This window comes from Crinia signifera, chromosome 8, assembly GCF_055691185.1.
Source record: "Crinia signifera chromosome 8, ASM5569118v1, whole genome shotgun sequence".
Taxonomy (NCBI): Eukaryota; Metazoa; Chordata; class Amphibia; order Anura; family Myobatrachidae; genus Crinia; species Crinia signifera.
The window spans coordinates 157829378-157850154 of NC_139224.1; the positions used below are offsets into that span (position 1 = coordinate 157829378).

General features: G+C 44.8%; 1 protein-coding gene across 1 annotated transcript in view; it reads right to left on the reverse strand.

Annotated features, from left to right (window-relative positions):
• The window catches only part of TESK2 (testis associated actin remodelling kinase 2), a 63031-nt gene that overhangs the window by 39669 nt on the left and 2585 nt on the right, over positions 1 to 20777 (reverse strand). The window contains exon 2 of the mRNA XM_083157501.1: positions 14224 to 14527. Within this exon, the coding sequence (XP_083013627.1) occupies positions 14224 to 14436 (213 nt within the window). The 5' untranslated portion in view covers positions 14437 to 14527. The remainder of the gene's footprint in view (positions 1 to 14223; positions 14528 to 20777) is intronic.

Genomic DNA, 20777 nt, shown 5'->3' on the forward strand with positions numbered 1-20777 from the left:
GGAGTTTCCAGCCCCCAGTAAAAGAGAAACTGAAAGGAGAATCTCGTGTCATGTTCTAGTGTCTGGTAATCCCCCTACATTTCATACTGTTTACATAGAGTTCTCCCCGATAAGTGATATCAGATATATGAGACTTCTGGGTCTGTGTATAGCAAATAACTCGTTAGATGCTGGCAGTGCAGGGCGACGGGAAAAACCTCTATAACTCATAATGAATTGGGCTTAACAACATTATTATATTTAAGTGTTGGGCACGGAGATCGCTCCAACCAATGAGAACCAATGAAGGAGACGGTTTCTTCCGACAAACGGGTGCTAGCTCGGTGGAATCTGAGCTTTATCTGAAAGGGTTAAAAGGAATGACGTTACTATGGCAATAAACCAATGAAGAGCCATTATCAGGGACATTCCATACCGAATCTACTCATTATTAAACACTCACCAAGATGTTCCCCCTTCCCCCCCCAAAAAAAAACACCATCTTAAGGGACATTAAAATATTAATATGCAATTGGATGATTTCGCGTTGGGTGACAGAATCTACTGAATGGAGTCATGAATAATTAATGAGAAGCGTTCTTATTTCAGTGATTGCAAATGCGTAAGACATCAGTAACGGAACACAATGCGAATAAGAGAACTGCCCCACTAACGTGTACGATGCCTTTTCCATTTTGCATTGTACAATAACAACAACAACAACAACAACAACAAAAAGGTCAGAGCGTTATAAACACAAACAGGGGAGCAGTGGGTTTGGCTGCAAGAGCTTTATAGGTTTCTTCCAGACTGTATATAGCAGTTAAACAGATTATGCAACAATAAAAAGCTTTGATCCCAGTGCTCACGCTCTGATGACACAGCTGGGTTGTTTATGCCTTTTTATGGATTTAAACCCAAACGCCTGAAAGTGACGTTACTGTGGAGAAAGATGGTAATTCTGCATTGCTGTAAATCTTAGGGCTGGTGAATCACTAAACCACACTCTGCTGTAGCGCAGGGAAAGACCGTGTGTAATATGCACAGAGTGGACAGAAGAACTCCTCTACTAAATAGAAGATACAATTGGGTGAACTGTCCAATCATTTGGTCGCCAGTTCGAAGGTCAGCAAATCATTTATAGCGGCACAAGTGTGCCAATAAGGTCCGAGGTAGGACGGGCTGGAGAAGATATTGACTATGTAGCTGCACCATCTGCAGTGCTGATGCTGGAGTATTGTTTTGTCTAGTAGGGACGTCCATCGATGATTCTAAATAATCAATGGATTATGGCCAATGTCGAATACATTTGCTATCGATGGGAGAGAACTAGATGATTTCTCTCCATCGATGGCGCAGCAGAACCAAATTTTTTTTTTCCCCTCAAGGACAGAGCATAGGTCCACCCCCCAACAACCCTGAAGCCCTGCCCCCACATTCTGATTGGCCCACAGGCCTGTCAGTCAAAGAAAATGGATGACCATCAATAGCTAAAACTATCGATGGTCATCCATCAGTTTATTATCATCGATGTCTGGTGACTGCACCAATGGACATCCCTACTATACAGTGAAAGAAACAAACAAATGTAAACTAATTTAGAAATGGGATATTGCAGTATATTCCATGTAAATAAGGGAGGGTGGTCAAATATACACCATGCATCCTGCAGGAACTGAGGACCGTCTCATGCAGCAAGAACAACAATGTTTGCATGCAATTCTGACCCTGGGAACATCATTGGTTGCAGTTGAAGAAAGCTCCTGATAATGAAATTCATATTTAAGGTTTACATTTACTCTAAATGAGCAGTCAAAGGGAAAAAACCCAACAACCAAAAGCAGAAGAATCGCAGATCAGCTTCTCGTTTTATGAGCTGCAGGCAAGAAATAAACCCCCAAACTCTACGCGTATAACGGAACGATGATGGTTTCGGCAGAGTGATGTAAGTCGTGATAACGGAATCCCACAGATTACACAATACACAAGCCATGCAAGACAGAGCCCAATACAGAGATACTGCAGACGCAGAACATATGCAGGGCAAAGGGGGAATTCAATTGTTTTTGTGGCACGTGTAAGTAACGGGCGATATTTAATAGTTCTGGGAAAATGCCAGTTACTTATTATGCTTGTCAAGGAAATCACCGGGGTCACTGAGTTTGGGTACCTAATAGCCCATCTCTAGATGGATTTCTACTCTCTGCTTCAAGAGGGTGCGAGCAGAAATAATGAGCACCTGCGGAACTCCCGCACAGCAGAACCAACAATTGAATAGCTCCAGTCATGGCAGAAACAATAGAATCCACCCCAGAGCAGTGGTTCCCAAACTGTGTGCTGTGATACCCTGGGGTGCCTCGGGACACTTGCAGGGGTGCATTGAGTTAGTGGTCCAGGAACAATTCAAATTATTGATGGTCAATGTAATAGGGCAATACCAGTGATAGTGGCTCCAAATCATAAAACATGTGTACAAACCAAAGCAAATAGTGTCCCTCACCACAAAACTCACCCGAAGGATGACAATAAATATAATGTACTTAAAAAAACATTTTTTGGGTGCCGCAATTCAAAAAAGTTGGGGAACCACTGCCCCAGAGTATAATATGGAGAGTCCAGAGAGATAAACGAGGTATTCAGGACACTGTATAATACAGAGATACTGGAGAGGTGACAGCTTGTGCAGGACACCGTATATAGAGATACTGGAGAGGTGACACAGCATGTGCAGGACACAGTATATATATAACACAGGGACACTGGAGAGGTGACACAGCATGTGCAGGACACAGTATATATAGAACACAGAGACACTGGAGAGGTGACACAGCTTGTGCAGGACACCGTATATAGAGATACTGGAGAGGTGACACAGCTTGTGCAGGACACAGTATATATATAACACAGGGACACTGGAGAGGTGACACAGCTTGTGCAGGACACAGTATATATATAATACAGAGATACTGGAGAGGTGACACAGCATGTGCAGGACACAGTATAAAGAGATACCGGAGAGGTGACACAGCTTGTGCAGGACACAGTATATAGAGATACTGGAGAGGTGACAGCTTGTGCAGGACACCGTATATAGAGATACTGGAGAGGTGACACAGCTTGTGCAGGACACAGTATATATATAACAGAGACATTGGAGAGGTGACACAGCTTGTGCAGGACACAGTATATATATAACACAGAGACACTGGAGAGGTGACACAGCTTGTGCAGGACACAGTATATAGAGATACAGGTACCGGAGAGGTGACAGCTTGTGCAGGACACAGTATAAAGAGATACCGGAGAGGTGACACAGCTTGTGCAGGACACAGTATATAGAGATACTGGAGAGGTGACAGCTTGTGCAGGACACCGTATATAGAGATACTGGAGAGGGGACACAGCTTGTGCAGGACACAGTATATATATATATAACACAGAGACATTGGAGAGGTGACACAGCTTGTGCAGGACACAGTATATATATAACACAGAGACACTGGAGAGGTGACACAGCTTGTGCAGGACACAGTATATAGAGATACAGGTACCGGAGAGGTGACAGCTTGTGCAGGACACAGTATATAGAGATACCGGAGAGGTGACAGCTTGTGCAGGACACATTATATAGAAACACTGGAGAGGTGACACAGCTTGTGCAGGACACAGTATATAGAGACACCGGAGAGGTGACAGCTTGTGCAGGACACAGTATATAGAGACACTAAATAAACTTGAAAGTGTGGGATTGGATTATAAAACAATTAAATGGATAAGAACCTGGTTGCAGGATAGGAAACAGACAGTTGTCGTAAATGGAGTGCATTCTATGGAGGGACATGTTACCAGTGGAGTACCCCAGGGATCTGTACTTGGACCAGTGCTCTTTAATATCTTTGTCAGTGACATTGCAAATGGTATTGAAGGGAAAGTATGCCTTTTTGCAGATGATACAAAGATATGCAACAGAGTAGACACACCAGGAGGGGTAAATCAAATGACTGATGATCTAAGTAAACTTGAGAATTGGTCAAGAGAATGGCAACTACAGTTTAATGCTAAAAAATGCAAAATTATGCACTTGGGACTCAAAAACCCAAAGGCTCAATATAGTATCAAGGGTACTATAATGGAAACTACTGAGGAGGAAAGAGATCTAGGAGTCACTATTTCAAGTGACTTAAAGGCAGGGAGGCAATGTAACAAAGCAATGAGGAAGGCTAGTCAGATGCTTGGTTGCATAGGGAGAGGAATCAGTAGCAGAAAAAAAGACGTAATAATGCCACTTTATAGGTCATTGGTACGACCTCATCTGGAATACTGTGTCCAGTTCTGGAGGCCATATCTTCAGAAGGATATAAATACATTGGAGAGTGTACAAAGAAGGGCAACTAAAATGGTTCATGGCCTACATCACAAAACTTACCTGGATAGACTAAAAGATCTTAACATGTATAGTTTGGAGCAGAGAAGGGAAAGGGGGGACATGATAGAAATCTTCAAATATATCAAGGGTTTTAACATAGTGCAGGTGGGAAATTTTCTTCAAAGGAAAACAAGTAATAAAACACGAGGACATGCACTGAAACTGGAGGGAGGTAGGTTCAGGGGAAATGTTAGAAAGAATTACTTCACAGAAAGGGTAGTGGATAAGTGGAATAGCCTCCCATCAGAGGTGGTAGAGGCTAAGACAGTAGAACAATTTAAACATGCTTGGGATAGGCATATGAATATCCTTACAAAGAAACAAGGATTAAAAAGGGTTGAGTTTACCTGAAGGGTAAAAAAGGGGCAGACTAGATGGGCCAAATGGTTCTTATCTGCCGTCAAATTCTATGTTTCTATGTCACTGGAGAGGTGACACAGCTTGTGCAGGTCACAGTATATAGAGACACCGGAGAGGTGACAGCTTGTGCAGGACACAGTATAATACAGAGATACTGGAGAGGTGACAGCTTGTGCAGGACACAGTATATAGAGACACCAGAGGGGTGACGGCTTGTGCAGGACACATTATATAGAGACACTGGAGAGGTGACACAGCTTGTGCAGGACACAGTATATAGAGACACTGGAGAGGTGACACAGCTTGTGCAGGACACAGTACATAGAGATACCGGAGAGGTGACAGCTTGTGCAGGACACAGTATATAGAGACACTGGAGAGGTGACACATCTTGTGCAGTATATAATAATAGAGAGATACCAGAGGAGGTGACGCAGCCTGTGCAGGACACAGTATATAATAATAGAGAGATACCAGAGGAGGTGACGCAGCATGTGCAGGACACAGTATATAATAATAGAGAGATACCAGAGGAGGTGACGCAGCCTGTGCAGGACACAGTATATAATAATAGAGAGATACCAGAGGAGGTGACGCAGCATGTGCAGGACACAGTATATAATAATAGAGAGATACCAGAGGAGGTGACACAGCTTGTGCAGGACACAGTATATAATAATAGAGAGATACCAGAGGAGGTGACGCAGCATGTGCAGGACACAGTATATAATAATAGAGAGATACCAGAGGAGGTGACGCAGCCTGTGCAGGACACAGTATATAATAATAGAGAAATACCAGAGGAGGTGACGCAGCATGTGCAGGACACCGTATAGTACATTGATACTAGTACCACTTTTCCAATAAAATCCCGGGTAAGACCCGGCTTATTTACCCGGTACTTTGCTAGCTCTCACTCTCCAATGTCTCTGTTTCCACTGGAATGTATTTCCTTGTTTTTCCCGAGTCGACACTCAAAAAACATGTGTCATAATCAATGACAACAACATGTCAGAACACGTACAAAACAGAGCACAATACAGAGAGCCCACAGAAACACAAAACATCTGCATGACAGATCCCACAGAGATACATCAGCAGGACACAGTGTAATACAGTGACCCTGGAGGTATTACAGTCTCTGCAGGACATGGTATAATAAAGACATTGCAGTGACAAAGAACATGTACAGGACATACAGAGATACATCAGCAGGACACAGTAATACAGTGACCCTGGAGATATAACAGTCTCTGCAGGACATGGTATAATAAAGACATTGCAGTGACAAAGAACATGTACAGATCCCACAGAGATACATCAGCAGGACACCGTGTAATACAGTGACCCTGGAGATATTACAGTCTCTGCAGGACATGGTATAATAAAGACATTGCAGTGACAAAGAACATGTACAGGACATACAGAGATTGCAGAGACAAGAAGAACTTGCGCAGGACAGAACACAATACAGAGATACCGCAGACACACAGCATGGTATTGGAGGGATACATAAGGATGACAGGCGGTCAGAAGACCGACGTGGGATCCTGAAGGACGGAATACAGACATGGGTCAGGTACCGGTCTCCTAACACCCCCTCCCCAACCCTCCCTTCAAGCAGCCTAATCTTAATCCCTCCCACCCCCCACCCCACATGGAACCGCACCAGTGCCTAAATCCAACCCCCCACAGCCATATTGTAACCCCCGCAACCAAACCCAAATGCCAAGACCCCCGCCCCCAACCCCTAAATCCCCCACTAGTGTCTAAACCGCCCCTTTCCGGGCCGCCATCGCCGGAATCCTGATCTTTTTGATGACCTGGCGATGGTGTTTAGGGATGTACGAACTGCTGTTTTTTTTTGGTTGGCAAAAACACACGTGACCTGCAGGAGTGCGCATTAAGGCAAACCCATTAAACCATATGCACAACCTGCCATTCCCATGCTGCAAATGATGCCGATATCCTCCCAATATTTAACTGTCCGTAGAGAACACAAAGAGGATATTCTGTGTCAATGCAGAGCCACAGAGAAGTCACCATGGACTGAACATTTAACATCAGCTAAAGCTACACTGGTAGAAAACTACATTCATGTGATATCTCTCGAGTCTCGCCTACAGGCCAACAAGGAGATGGAACAAGACGTTTTATTGCTAATTATATCTCTTTTTTTACAGACTAAGAAAACACAATCTATCAATGTCTGCTGGAAACCTTATTAATACTGAATTTTTGCTGTGTACAATAAAGTTATTTATATAGCATCCACATATTATGCAGCACTTTACAAAGAATATTGAATCATTTTATACACACAATAGACTTAGGCTACAAGATGGCGGCCTCCGTGTGCAGGTGACAGGTCAGTTTCCTGGAGCACAAAGTCCCGTCACCACTTGTTCAAATGTTTGCACATTGTGTTTGAATTGTAAAAGCTTTAACCGGTTACAAACCATCATGAACGGAGGTGTGCCAGCACTGGAATCCCATTTTGACGTTTTAGGTTCTGGAAAACAATACACTTGTTTGGCCAAGCAGGAGACGAAAGGTTTATAGAGTTCTCCAAACCTCTGGTCTTCAAGGATCAATTCATTCATCAGGAATTTCTTATTCGATGTGTCCTTTGGTACATTAATACATACAGAGAGGAGCTACAGCACAGTCTCCTTTATCATTAGGGAGTACGAACCTGAATTCCTGTGGGTTGTACTATACCAAACAGATAATTGCTTTCAGTCTGCCATTCTATACTGAGAAAGAAACAAGGCATAGAGTTCCCAGCACATGGACACACCGAGCCTGTCCCAACAGGCAGGGGGAGGATGAGGATGGAGGTTTGGTAATTACAGGCTGCTCTCTCTGCACACAAATCACAGATACCCCATCTAAAAGAATCTCTGGGCAGCATTTAATAATAATCTCAGCCGCAGCTTAAATAGCTTTGGAAGCAGGAGTTCAAAGTTGAGGTGTACAGTTTGGGGAAAACTATGTCCCCATAATTGATTACAGGCATAAATCCCTGCCCTGAAACCTGTTTCTGACGGGATGAAGTCTGCAGCTCCTGCCTGCTGGAAGTGCCATTTTCTCAATTATTTGGAACAGGCGCTGAAGTCTGCTGCAAGCCACCTGGCCCGGGAATATTTACCTAATGCTCAGCGCGCCCTTTGCCAAATACTACCCAGACTCTGCTTCGGGTTTCACTGTAAACAGACTGAGAGCAGCCGCACTTCATGTAGAGATTTTCAGTCAGCGCAGTCTAATGTGATTTATATACATGTTACCCAGTGTTCATTGTTCAGGATCACTGCTCAATAGACCGATATGTATTGATGTGTCCGTTGTCAGGGATGGGGGAACCTTCAGCCCTCCAACTGTTGTTTAATTACACATCACATACTGCCCTGCTCCAGTTTTGTTATTTGGCCATGCTAAACTGTAGCAGGGCATGCTGGGATGCGTAGTTTAGCAACAGCTGGAGGGCCAAAGGTTCCCCAACCCCGGTTTAAATGAAGCAGAGGAAGCCCTTTTTGTGTATCAATTCATAAAAGTGCCTCCAGTGACCTTATGGTCAACATGGCCGCCTCTGAGGTGAGCAGGTGACGGAACACTATACAGGAGGTACTGGAAAGGGTCACTAATTTAGCAAGGTAACCCGATAGACATTGCTTATGTACAGTCAGCAGTAATATTCACTTATCAAGTAGGAAGAAAAACTTGGAAGCTTGATGTTTGTTGCACATAGAGATGTATTATACAATGTGGGGAAACAATGCATGAAAACACTACAAAGTGGGAACACACCGTTCACAATCTGCACCGACATCTCAGGGTAATCCAGTCAACAGTCGACGGCAGTCAGAGCGGTTTAATGCATATCTGTGTATTTTCTGCACATTTCCTCAGTGCCTTGCATGCTTGATATAGAAAAGTGGTTTGAAATTCATTTGACAAGTGTCAGAGCGCCTACGGGTTTCATTTTTAGAAACTGGTTTATAATAGATAAGGAAAAAAAAAAGAAAGAAGAAACCAGAAGCACAGAGTATCTTAGCTCTGCTTATCTCTCCGTGTCCATTTAAAAAAGGTATAAATCAGTGATTGGGAGCTTTGACACTCCAGCGGTTGTTGAACTACACATCCCAGCATGCCCTGCAAAATTCTGCTATTTGGCCTTGCTAAAACTGTTGCAGGGCATGTGGGGATGTGTAGTTCAACAACAGCTGGAGCACCGACGTTTCAAAATCACTGGTGTGGATACATCAAATTGAGGCTACAGTGGTGCAAGCGAGATTGTGGTGTCACAAATGAGGCTCTTACAGCTAATATGTGCGTTAATGCCCTTCCGCAAGCTGGCCTTGTACCCATTTGCTGCATCCTGCAGGCACTGGCGCCTAGACCGTAGGGCAGAGATAGGTGCCCCTCTAACATTCAAAAAGGCCTGCACATTACCCTTAATCTTTGATAAATTGAGACGTGTGGCTAGATAAGTATCTGTCACTGCGTATCCAAAGCCTATCATGTGACTTCCCAGAATACATAATCAGTCGCCATGGGAACTGAACTGTACATCAACTGCCAAAAACAAGAATATGCAAAAGAAATCTTTAAAACCATTAAGACAATCTGCTTACTTAATGAAATGGAGTGATAATAATTCTAACCACATGTAAGTATTATGTAAGTACCATGCTGGTGGATATACAGGGATCAATGCCGCTTTCTGCGAGGGGCAGCAGGCTCAATTAAACTAGAAGTTAAATACTGGTTATATCTTCAATATAAGAGATGACAAATTCAATATTAAAAACGGTTTAAACCAGAAGCAGAGGGTCCTGAACCCCGGTGTACCGCGGCAGGTGCAGAACGGTGACGGAGGATGCGGACAGACGGAACCAGAAAGGAGAGACGCCTCTGTCACCCCGCAGCTTTTGTAACAATCAAGGAGTCATTGGATTTCCTTCTCCGATCAGAACGAACGAAGCAAATATAGGACAAACAGCTCAGATAACATAAGGGCTGCAGGTCGCTCAATCTAAGCTTCCGTGCACATTCCACACCCCGGCATAACATATTGTTGCAGTTATTAATCCGCTCAGCCTTTCCCTTCTGTCCCACAGGCTCTGCACGTGTAGAAGGTCCAGTAAACGATCAGCAGTTACAGATGATCAGGCATTAACTCTGAACCTGCAGAGAAAACCCTTGGGGCAGGTGAGCGATAGAGCAGGGACGAGCTGGACTGATTTACTTACATGGGGAACCGCACGGATAATTCATTTACTGCGGTCCTGTGACAAACAGGCGCCAGTTGCACACAGACACACACACTACAATACAATACAATAGTCCCAGTTTCTGGGGCTCACAAAAAAACTAAACTAATGAAATTATGGGATGAACATCTCATCCCAATATCACAGGCACACAGTGGAGCTAATCCTGGCCTCTGCGGCTATACCAGTTACTACTGTTCTAGGAAGGCTTGCCACTAGAACTTAGCTGCGAGGACTCTCGCCCATTAGTGGGTCGGGCACTGATGTTGTGGGTCGAGCCTGGGTCACAGCAGGCTTTCAACTTCATATCAATGGTGTTTGATGGGGCTACAGTCAGGGATTTGCATATCTCCGAACATAACCCTCTCCTGGAGGGACACAATGCTCTGTTCCTGCACTTCCCTGGTAATGTATGATTGCCATCACCTTTGGGGAGCTGGGTAATAGATAAGAAAGGTGTCACCACAGGTGCTGGCAATCAGGAGAGCATCATGTTGGGAGGTATGGATCTGTGCAGGCCAGTCTGAATCTTCCACTCAGACCAGCAATGCATTATGGGTCGTATGTTCGCTAGACAGCATATGTTCGCAGACTAGTAAACAGGAAAACGCCACCAGCCCACCAATCGTATCCCCCCCCCCACACACACACACACTGCTCGAATCTCCACATTTGCATGTGAGGGGATATATATAACGCGTACACATCCCATCACACGCGGCTGCACGGGGGAAGAATCATGCGGTGGTCTCCGCATGTGGGCCTTCCCCTGTCCTGGCCCGCCCCCTTCCCATGCGAACACCCCTGCAAGTGTCATACACGCCGAAGGCGTTCGCACTGGCCTGAACTCTGTCCCGACTGATCAAACCTGAATCAGGCCCATCGTGCTGGGCTTCACTTTCTGCACAGGAACTCAGGGGATAATGTTCTGTGGGATAATGTTGTAACTCTGTATCACTGTCATTTACTTTCACTAAAACCCATGGCCAAACCATGAACCACCACCCTGGACCATTTACCCTCCTCCAAAACTTTACTATAGGCAGTATCCATTTAGGCCGGGAACATTCTCATCCGCCAAACCTGGAGCCTGATGTCAAGAGTCCAGCCGGAGTTTGGCAGTGCATATGAAGACCTAAGGCTTGTGTGTAGATGTTCCGCCATGGAAACAAATCTTAGAACTCTAGTTCTTGTGTCGACATTGCTAGAAGAGGCGCTTACCCTAGTGGTCGGTGTCGGTACTGCAACGTCCTGTTTTGTGAGCTACCGCTATTTTGCGGCTGGGCTGTTGCCACTAGATGTATCCCATGCACAATAACAGCACTTACAGGCGGCCGGGGCATTTTCTAAAAGGGCATACTTTGATGAGCTGTCTTGTTGGAAAGATGGAATCCTATGACAGGGCCGCACTGAGCTCTCTGATACAACCCACTCTGCTGCTTATGAGTCACTGCAGAGATTGCAGGGCTGCATGATGGATTGTATGCAATGGGTGTGGCTGAAATAGCCAACCAGACTATTAAGATGGGTGCGCACAAACTATCGGCCGTGGAATGTGCTGATGGCATCTGATATCGGTGAAAGAGTTGTGTTCGGCAAATCTGCCAGGTTATCAGTCACCGTCTGCCGTGTAAGATAACCTAACCCCTCCTAACAAGGGAACCTGCTGCAGGAGGAGTGCGAGAGCAAGCAGGCGGGCTCCCAACACTGCAGCTATCTCATGCACATTACTCAGCCTTTCATAATATGGAGGCTCATTACGAGCATTTGGCAAATGAACAGCAGCAAGTGAACTAGAACAATCAGATGTAATGTTATTGGCCAGGCCATGTAAACATTAACCACGGGTGTTTGTAAACTACTAGGACAGGCCTGGCCAACCTGTGGCTCTCCAGATGTTGTCAAACTACAAATCCCATCATGCCTTGCCACAGTTTTGCTATAAGGGAGTGTTAGAGCTGTGGCAAGGCATGCTGGGATTTGTAGTTTCACAACATCTAGAGAGCCACAGGTTGGCCTGGCCTGTACTAGGATATGTCTACCTACAGGAAACAATGTGTATCCCACTGCCACTAATACCTCTATCACATCGCACTTATAACCCGGCTTATTGCCAGGTTGCTGCCTTGTCCACCTAGGTCGAGGTGCAGTGTGAAAGCATCAAAACCTAATAACCCAGGTCGACCAACCCGGCAATTCAACCTGGGTGTCTCAGATTTAGTGCAATTGGGATATGAAAGTGGTGAAATACAGTAGCTTGTATAATTATTATTACTGCAACAACCTAGCAGAACCCCCTTCAACAACCTGGCGATGCCCAGTGGCTCTTCCAGATAATACCTTAGCTGGGAAATAATGACATAATGAGCAGTTGTGTTTCTAGGCATAACATTTTCCCACAATCAGATAACGTATTAACCATCCAAAATCTCCTACAATAATGTAGCACTTTGTTATATTTCTCCTATTTTCACCTGTGCTTTCAGTCCTACACTTATATCATCAGGCAGAGATGTTTATTCCTATTGTCCTGGGGTCCAACACTGCACTACTGTACACAAGTGTTCTCCGATAGCAGCTGTGTGTCAAACAAATGGGTCGATTTAATACGGTGCGCAGTGAAGCTACGCTAATCAGGGCGCCGCTAACTCAGACTAGTGGATCTCTCCTTGCTCCCGTCGTAGGGTGCCAGCAGAAATCTGTCAAAAACTAGAGCGGTTTAAAGCCCTAGAACAGCGCAAACAGCGTCGCAGGAGGAAAATGATGGTACTTGTGACTAAGTACTCGCAACTAAACATTCCGCGAGTACCTGCATTCTCCAACTTAGCAGCGTACCGATTACAATAGTTCTGGGAGCTTCCTCCCAGCGCTAATCACTCCGCACCATATTGAATCAACCCCAAAGAATCAGCAGTAAAATATCTGCTTGATGCTATAAATGGTTAAAAAGGAGTCAAAAATGAACACACAATACAACCCAATAGCAAAGTATTTAGGCTGGTGCATGATCACCATCCACTTTATCCCTGTTTTATCAGCACTTTATCATTTTACCAGGCTTAATCTGCCTCAATGATCCCTATAGCTACATGCATTTTAAATAAGGGTTCCCACGGCCACTTACATGGAACATGTAAAACACAAAAGACATGCAAAAGGTGCGACACGTATCACTGTCTTTTCTTCAACAAGTACAGTAGAACTTCGTAACGGCTTTGGGGCTCATCGACATTTGGATGCAAGTCTTTATGACACGCCCCCTTCTGAGTACCACCCACACAATCGCCCTGAGGCAAGTATGGTCAAACCAGGTTTATACATACAGTCTATTGCAATAAACAGCGATATGTTCCGTATGGATAAGACAAACAGGGCTCTAAAATGAAAGCGAAAGCAGGTATGATCTGGAGATTTCTAAAACATCTATTCTGCGTGTTTCTGAAGGTGACATGAGCGGTATGGTGGCCAATCCTAGGATCCGCAAAGGCGGGATCATGGGGTTTGGCCCTAAAATTGCCGGTATTTCTGGGTTAGACTGGGCATGCCCTGCTGCTCCCGTCTCCTGCTGTGCAGCTCTGCGCAGAGTCACATGGTCAGAGGTCATGCTGCGCAGCCAGGTGCATCCTGACTCTGCTGCTCCCAGCCACCCCGTCCGACCATACAAGTAAATACCTGTGCGGGGCGGCCGGTTTTGGGCTTAATTCCGGGATTGAGCATTTTCAACCACCACGATTTAAAAAAATCCCCCAGGATTAGTATCCCTTATTGGCAGGGACTCCAGCAGCCCTTATTTCAAGGCCAAGATCCGGGTCTGCCAAGCAATGACATCTGGAAGTTTAAAATATTTAAGTACAAGCTCTGATCTCAAGGAGATTGAGCCCAGTAAATGATTCCTTCAGAAGAGACCGTACTAATGTCCGGTGTCTCCGTTACAGGAGCTTGTAATTACAGAACCTGACATGCAGATTGTTAAACTTATTTTTGTTCCATACGGAAGCCACAGAGCATCTCAGCTTTGAACATAAATCTACCCCATTAGATCCAACAGTCCCGCAAGGTGCATGCCGTCAGATCACAGACAACAAGGGGAAGAAAACCAACACTCTCAGCCCGGCCAGTCCTGCCCCTACAACCAGCAAATGACAGTTTCTTTATAGGAGGACGTTGGAATCATTATTCAGTTACCTTAAAAACTTCGGAGAAGAAGCCAGAGCCAATCTTTTCGCATGTGAAGTCGTCGAGCCGCGTGAGTCTGGAGAAGGCGCTGATGAGAGCATTGTAGGAGGAGGAGTAGACTTTCTCCATCTGAGCAATCCCACCCTCTCCTCCAAGGCCATCGTCAATCCGCTCTAAGCGAGGGGGGAAGCCGGCAATCGAGTTCCGTTTGTTCCGATCCATTGTTCCCTGAGTAGTCTGGCTGGGAATGTAGAAGAGTTACCCTGACATTTTAGGATCGCCAGGAATTGGGGTTTCGGGTGGTTACTAAATGCTGAAAGATACAAAAGAATACAATATAAATAAAAAAGACTAGAACATGTAATGTACAATGACAAATAAAGCACTGACTCATCACAAACACAGAATAGTACATTTTGCTCATTTGACTTCGTAGTTATTAAGTCTCAGAAGTGAATGTGCATCCTGTAAAATACCTAAAGCCGGAGAAAGTCACATACAAGCTTATACCCTTTTTACACCGCCGAAAAATCCGGGTCAGCGGCGGTGTAAATAGGGTCAAGCCGTGTCCTTTTACACGGGTCCTCTACCGCACTGGGGAAGCTGTCCACGGGTGCTGCGGCAACAAGCAATTTCACCCCCCCGTGGCAACGAGCAAGCATTTTTAATGACATCCACAGGAAAATGCTGGGTTGACCCAGGTTCAGTGTAAATGGTATAGACCCAGGTCGAAGTGCTGTGTAAATGGGGTATAAAGCAAGGTCAGATCCTGGAAACTCCAGAATTCAAAGACCAGGGTCCGACCAGGGTTTTTGGTGTAAAAGGGGTATTATAAAGGTATCGGATGCCGCACAGTACATAAAGACATTTATTTATAACTGCCATTATCTGTTTGTGACGCCATTTCTGCAGGATCGCCAGTTCCAGCTCCCAATTTGCTTGGTCTTGGCTAAACCGCCACCGGGTGCCACTTTAATAAACAGAGCAAGGCCAGCATCATGACTGCAGTGATGGAACTTGGGGATGTATTACACAGGTAATACAGAAATCATACACTGGTCTCTGAACCATGATGGCACATTTTACCGCTCACTGCACAGCTAGAGAATCAGAATGTATTACGCGGAGGATCCCTACTTGACTGTGAGGGACACGACTTCTAGCATCTCACAGGTACCTCAGAAGAGCACAATATATGGGGGCTCTGGCCTTTGTGGTCCTATTATTATGTATATAACATACTGTACATCCCATGTTTATGAGGTTTATCTGATTATATTGCACAGGTGAGGCCACAATACTTACTAATAGCCACGAAAATTATCTCTGAATAGTAAATTCTGAGGCCACCAATTAAATCTGGTGATTTTTAGGAAACCTCCTCCGTTGTGAATGATCAGATATTACAAGTCTCGGAGGAATGCCAAGTCCTTTATATTAACATGCAGTCACAAGTCCTGTGTCTTTATCTTTTACATATTGGGCAAGTTAATTAATTTGCGGGAACTTAAGGCTTAATTCAGACTTCATCGCAAAGCACTTTTTTTTAGCAAATGGACAAAACCATGATACGCTGCAGGTGGGGGAGATGTAACATGTGCAGAGAGAGTTAAGGCCCCCCATACACTTGTGCAATACGGCCTGTTTCCAACCAAATGGCTCCAAATCGCACGTGTTTGACATCCAAACCGACCCGATGCACCGTCTGTTGCGCACCAGGACGGAGTTCGGACGTGCTGCTCATGAGATAAATCATATGTGCACCCGCGATTTGCCTTGAACTCCCCCGTGAGTCCTTTCACATGCGATAAATTGCATACAATTTATTGCAAGTAAAAAAAGTGGAACATCAAGTGCCAAATCGGATAAAGGAGTCCCTGGAAGCTGCTGGGGAAGTTCAAGGGAAAACTGGTTCGACTTGCGCCTCAGACAAGTCGGTCCAGTTTATTGGGGCCTTTAGATTTGGGTGGGGTGTGTTCAAACCGAAATCTAAATGGCAATTTAAAAATAAAGCAGCCAGTATTTACCCTGCACAGAAACAAAATTCTAACTCTCTCTCTTTGAGAAAAAAAATGTGTTTTGCAATCAAGTCTGAATTAGGCCCTTAGCTCCAGGGTTAAATGCCAGAGTTACACAATTACTTTCCAGGAATAGTCCCCGGGGCTGCATTTATGGCAGATGCCCGCTCGCACCCTACTGAGTGGTGAGCAGAGCTTCGGACCTAGTTTCGATAGGACAGCTGCATCGCGCCCGTGCTGCAAATGAACACGGCTAACACCAGGCATTATCGTGGGATAACTCCTCGCACTTACGCCTTTGAGCTACATTCCACAAATGAATTGATCGGCCTCCATTACATAAAATATCATTATTAACAGGTAAGGATACATTATCTCATGATTATAAAGAATATCACGGACTTGAGACATTGAACAAAGGTGCCTATCTGGTACACCCACCCCGGTCTGTTTGTTGAAGTTCTACTGGTCACAAATTGACACCCCTGCCCCCCTACACACACACACTGCATTAAGAACAGACTACTGAATCCTCCATTAGTGATATGCACACCTGCTCCTGGTAACTCCAATACTCCGCATACAGTGCTTATACCACCACCCAACAGAAAGACATGCAAATGTCTGACCCTTATTTACCTATATACACTGTGTGACTGGTGCCATCTCCAGGGCAGGGATTTCCTCTCCTATTATCTTGCTAATGAACCCGGCATTTCCTTCCAGTATAATAAGACCCTATGTATATGAAAAGCAAGCAGGCACAAATCCTGGTGTACTGAATGAGCCCTGTGCTTTCAGGTCGGCCAGCAGAAGCGGTAATAAAGCAGCAGTTTGGTTGTATACATGTGCCATAGAGATATGTGAACCATGCACCACTTACAAAGTGCTTCGGCTAATATGATGCTACTAATGAGAGAGAAAGTCATCAGCAGAGAGACAGAGACGCCCAGACTTACTAGAAGAGTGCCGGACGGGGTCCCGACAGTCATTTACACGATGTCGGGATCCCGACTGTTAAAACACCGACAGACGAGTTTTCGACGGCAACCGGCTATTCTCCCTCCCACGACCCCAATAGAGGGAGAACAGAAGGTGAGCGTAGCGAGCCACCGTGCCCGCAGCGTGGGCTTTGTTGCCCTGGCCACGCTGTCTGAGTCCGGCCAGTCAGGATCCCGGCGTCGAGCTAATGTCTGTCAGGATCCCGACTGTCGGAACCCTATACCACACCCTACTAGAAGACCCCACACAGGCACTATACCCAAATATACTACAAACAGAATCCAATATATTGCTTTATGTAGTGAAAAAGTGCAATGAAAACTTAAGCAGGGTACGCACCTATACAATCTAGGGTTTCATTTGAGCATTCGACCGACCCTACTCCCGACTGAACAAACTACAGCCGATATGCGCGTTCACACCTATACAATGTTACTTACGACATTCGACATATGCTGGGTACACACCAGAACGATTTGGGCTCAATTCCCCCAATTTCGACGGTCGTTTGGTTGTTTTGGAGATTTTACCTGCTGCACTAAAGATTCATCATCTACATTGGAATGTGTAGAGATTGTAATCAGATCGTTTGCTCCAACAGATCGTAAGATTTAAAGGAAACCATCACGCGATCATGGTCGCTCTGGTGTGTACCCTGCATAAGAAGCTTCGAACACATCACTGCAGTCTTTGTACATCAGAGAACATGTCCGTTCATTTTCTATCCACTTTGACACATTTTTCAAGTACAGATGTTACAAGTATGTCTAGAAGCGTGGGTAAAATCAGTATACAGAAAAAGATCTGAGGTGGTTATCAGATATATTTAATATATAATACTTCAAATGTAATGTTATAGGCATAATGGTAATGAAGGTATACAGATTTATATATAGTGTGTTCTAGAAAATATATATTATATATTTTGGAAGGAAATTAGGTTCAATTAATAAAAAAGGGGAACGTGATGGTGTTTACATTCAGTGCTGTAGGAGGGACCACACAGCTAGTAAACCCACCCATGGGTGTTCCTGCCTATGGGGTATTATAGCAAGAACGGCCAGCAATTCGATTTGAATGTGCACACTGCACTTCCCCCCCCCGATAGGAGTCCATTCAGTCAGATGAATATTAAAATTGCCGTTTATCGATCTTACCACAAGTTGGGATAGCTACAAAACCTATACAATCCAACGGGCTTTCGTTTGAGGTTGGAAGAATGGCCAGACAATTGTATAGGTGTGTACCCAGCTTAATCTACTGAGATCAGCTGCCAGCCAGCAAAATACATGAGACCCAGATAACTTTCCATTCCGACAGGACCTGGACCAGCGACAGGACTAGAACACTCTCAGTGATGAGAGTTAGGACTATGCTATTGCACACTGTAAGTGGTGGGTGCTCAAACAGTGGGAGTATGGGGTCCAGGAGGCTTGGGTTGACACTAATGCCGTCAACAACAAAAATGTTGACAGTGTAATGTCAGTAGGAAAATGAAGATGGGTACTTATGTAATATCTGGAATCCCGTTTTTCTTATTAGACCGCGTCCGCTCGCCACGCTTCGGGCACGGTGGCTCGCTGAGCTCGCCACACTATATAAAATCAACTCCATGTGTAGTTGGATAGTAGGGGTATGAAAAAATGGGGTGCATTTAACATGGGAGTCCAGATAATACATAAGTACCTGAAGATGCTTTAGTAACCTTGTTAAAAGCAATTTTACTGGGTCGTATGTGCTCCTGTAGGGATTCACCTTCCGCTTATTCGTGCTTTCTGCTAGGTGTAAACTCAATGACTTGCCCTTTTTTTTCTCTATTACAGCGAGTGTTTATCTAAATACTGTTGGTTAAAGGAGTGGATCACTTTTACAGGCAGAATGGAGTGCAATAGGTCACTTATACTCCAGTATAGAAAACAGAGGTTCCCAAATGCAGTTCCCTCAATGACCCAGGTTTTACAAATATCCATGGTTCAGCGTAGATAGCCAATTCAAATTAAGTCACCTGTGGCCAAGCATGGACATATTTCAAATCTGGACAGTTGGGATGCCTTGGAACCCACGTTTGGGAAGCACTGCGTTAGATTATTAATATGGGAGATAAAAGTACAGAATCAATAGGCCGAACGGTGGTTAAACATGGATGCCTGTGCTATGCTCAGGAGACCTCCGACGGCAATAACGCATAAAGGTAACTGGCCAGGAGTGGTAGAACTAAGGATCATATTCCTCTTCCTGAAAGGAACATACATATTTCACTTGTCGATCAGTGAGGAGACCTGGAAAACATGCACTGTTAGGGGTCCTTTTTAGGACACAATTTTGGAACCACTGTTCTATGGTGATGGCAAAAGATAAAGCGATCACTAATTAGTGGCTAATAAGGCATGAAGATCTAGGTGTGTGTACACACGGGGGAGATATATTGCTCAGCCATATATGGCTGAGCAATATATTGCTCAGTTTCTACTTTACATCAGCGACCAGAGATGGTCGCTGGTGAAAAAGAAACTGCCGGGGGGAGCCCGGCAGTGGTAATCAGCTGGTCACAGGAGCATGTTCCTGCGACAAGAGATCACCACAGTGGCAAAAACTGGAGCGCGCACCCGGCGATATATCGCCGGTGCACACTCCCATTGCGGGCAATATGGTCGCTCAGCGACCATATTTCCAGCGATTTTGCACAAAATCGCCCCTGTGTGTACACACCTTTAAGGTGGCCATACACACGCAGATTTATCTTCAGATCTGGCTGGTTGGAACAAAAACATGGTTATGGATGAAAGCAAATGACAGTTGACCATTTGCTTGGAAATGCTGGAAAACTGACAAACTGTCACTCATCCATAACCATGTTTTTGTTCCAACCAGCCAGATCTGAAGATAAATCTTACTAGTGTATGGGCACCTTTAGAGTGTGAAATTGACCTGGAACTCACCGATTCCATTCTCTAGGCTTTTCAGACTATAAAGTATGAAAATCTCAGCTATGCCCACATCCGGCGATGACACCGTACATAATGCAATGTCGTGATTGATGTGCACCTGTACTAGACACTTGGGGAACATAAGCAATCAGCTGAAAGCTAGATGTATTTTATTAGTATTAGCAGCTGTTGATTCCCACAGTGCTGTACACAGCCACACCGGCTGCAGAGCAATTTTCCCATTTGAGAGGTAACATAAAATGTAGTGATTCACAAAGACACAGCAATAAGGACGCACCATCAGCTTTTACAGGGACAACCACAACAAATCACTGCACAGTACCACCCTCATAAACCCTAACACTGGACACTACACCCTTCGCACAGCACTTTAGTACATCCACTGTGCTGTAACACCCACCACACTATACACACTTATATAGAACTATGAATAATGATGTATATGTGGAAAACCAAGTAATACACCATAGAGTAGCACAGCATTAGGGGTAATACACCATAGAGTAGCACAGCATTAGGGGTAATACACCATAGAGTAGCAGCATACAGCATTAGAGGTATAATACACCGTCCATAGAGTAGCGGCATACAGCAC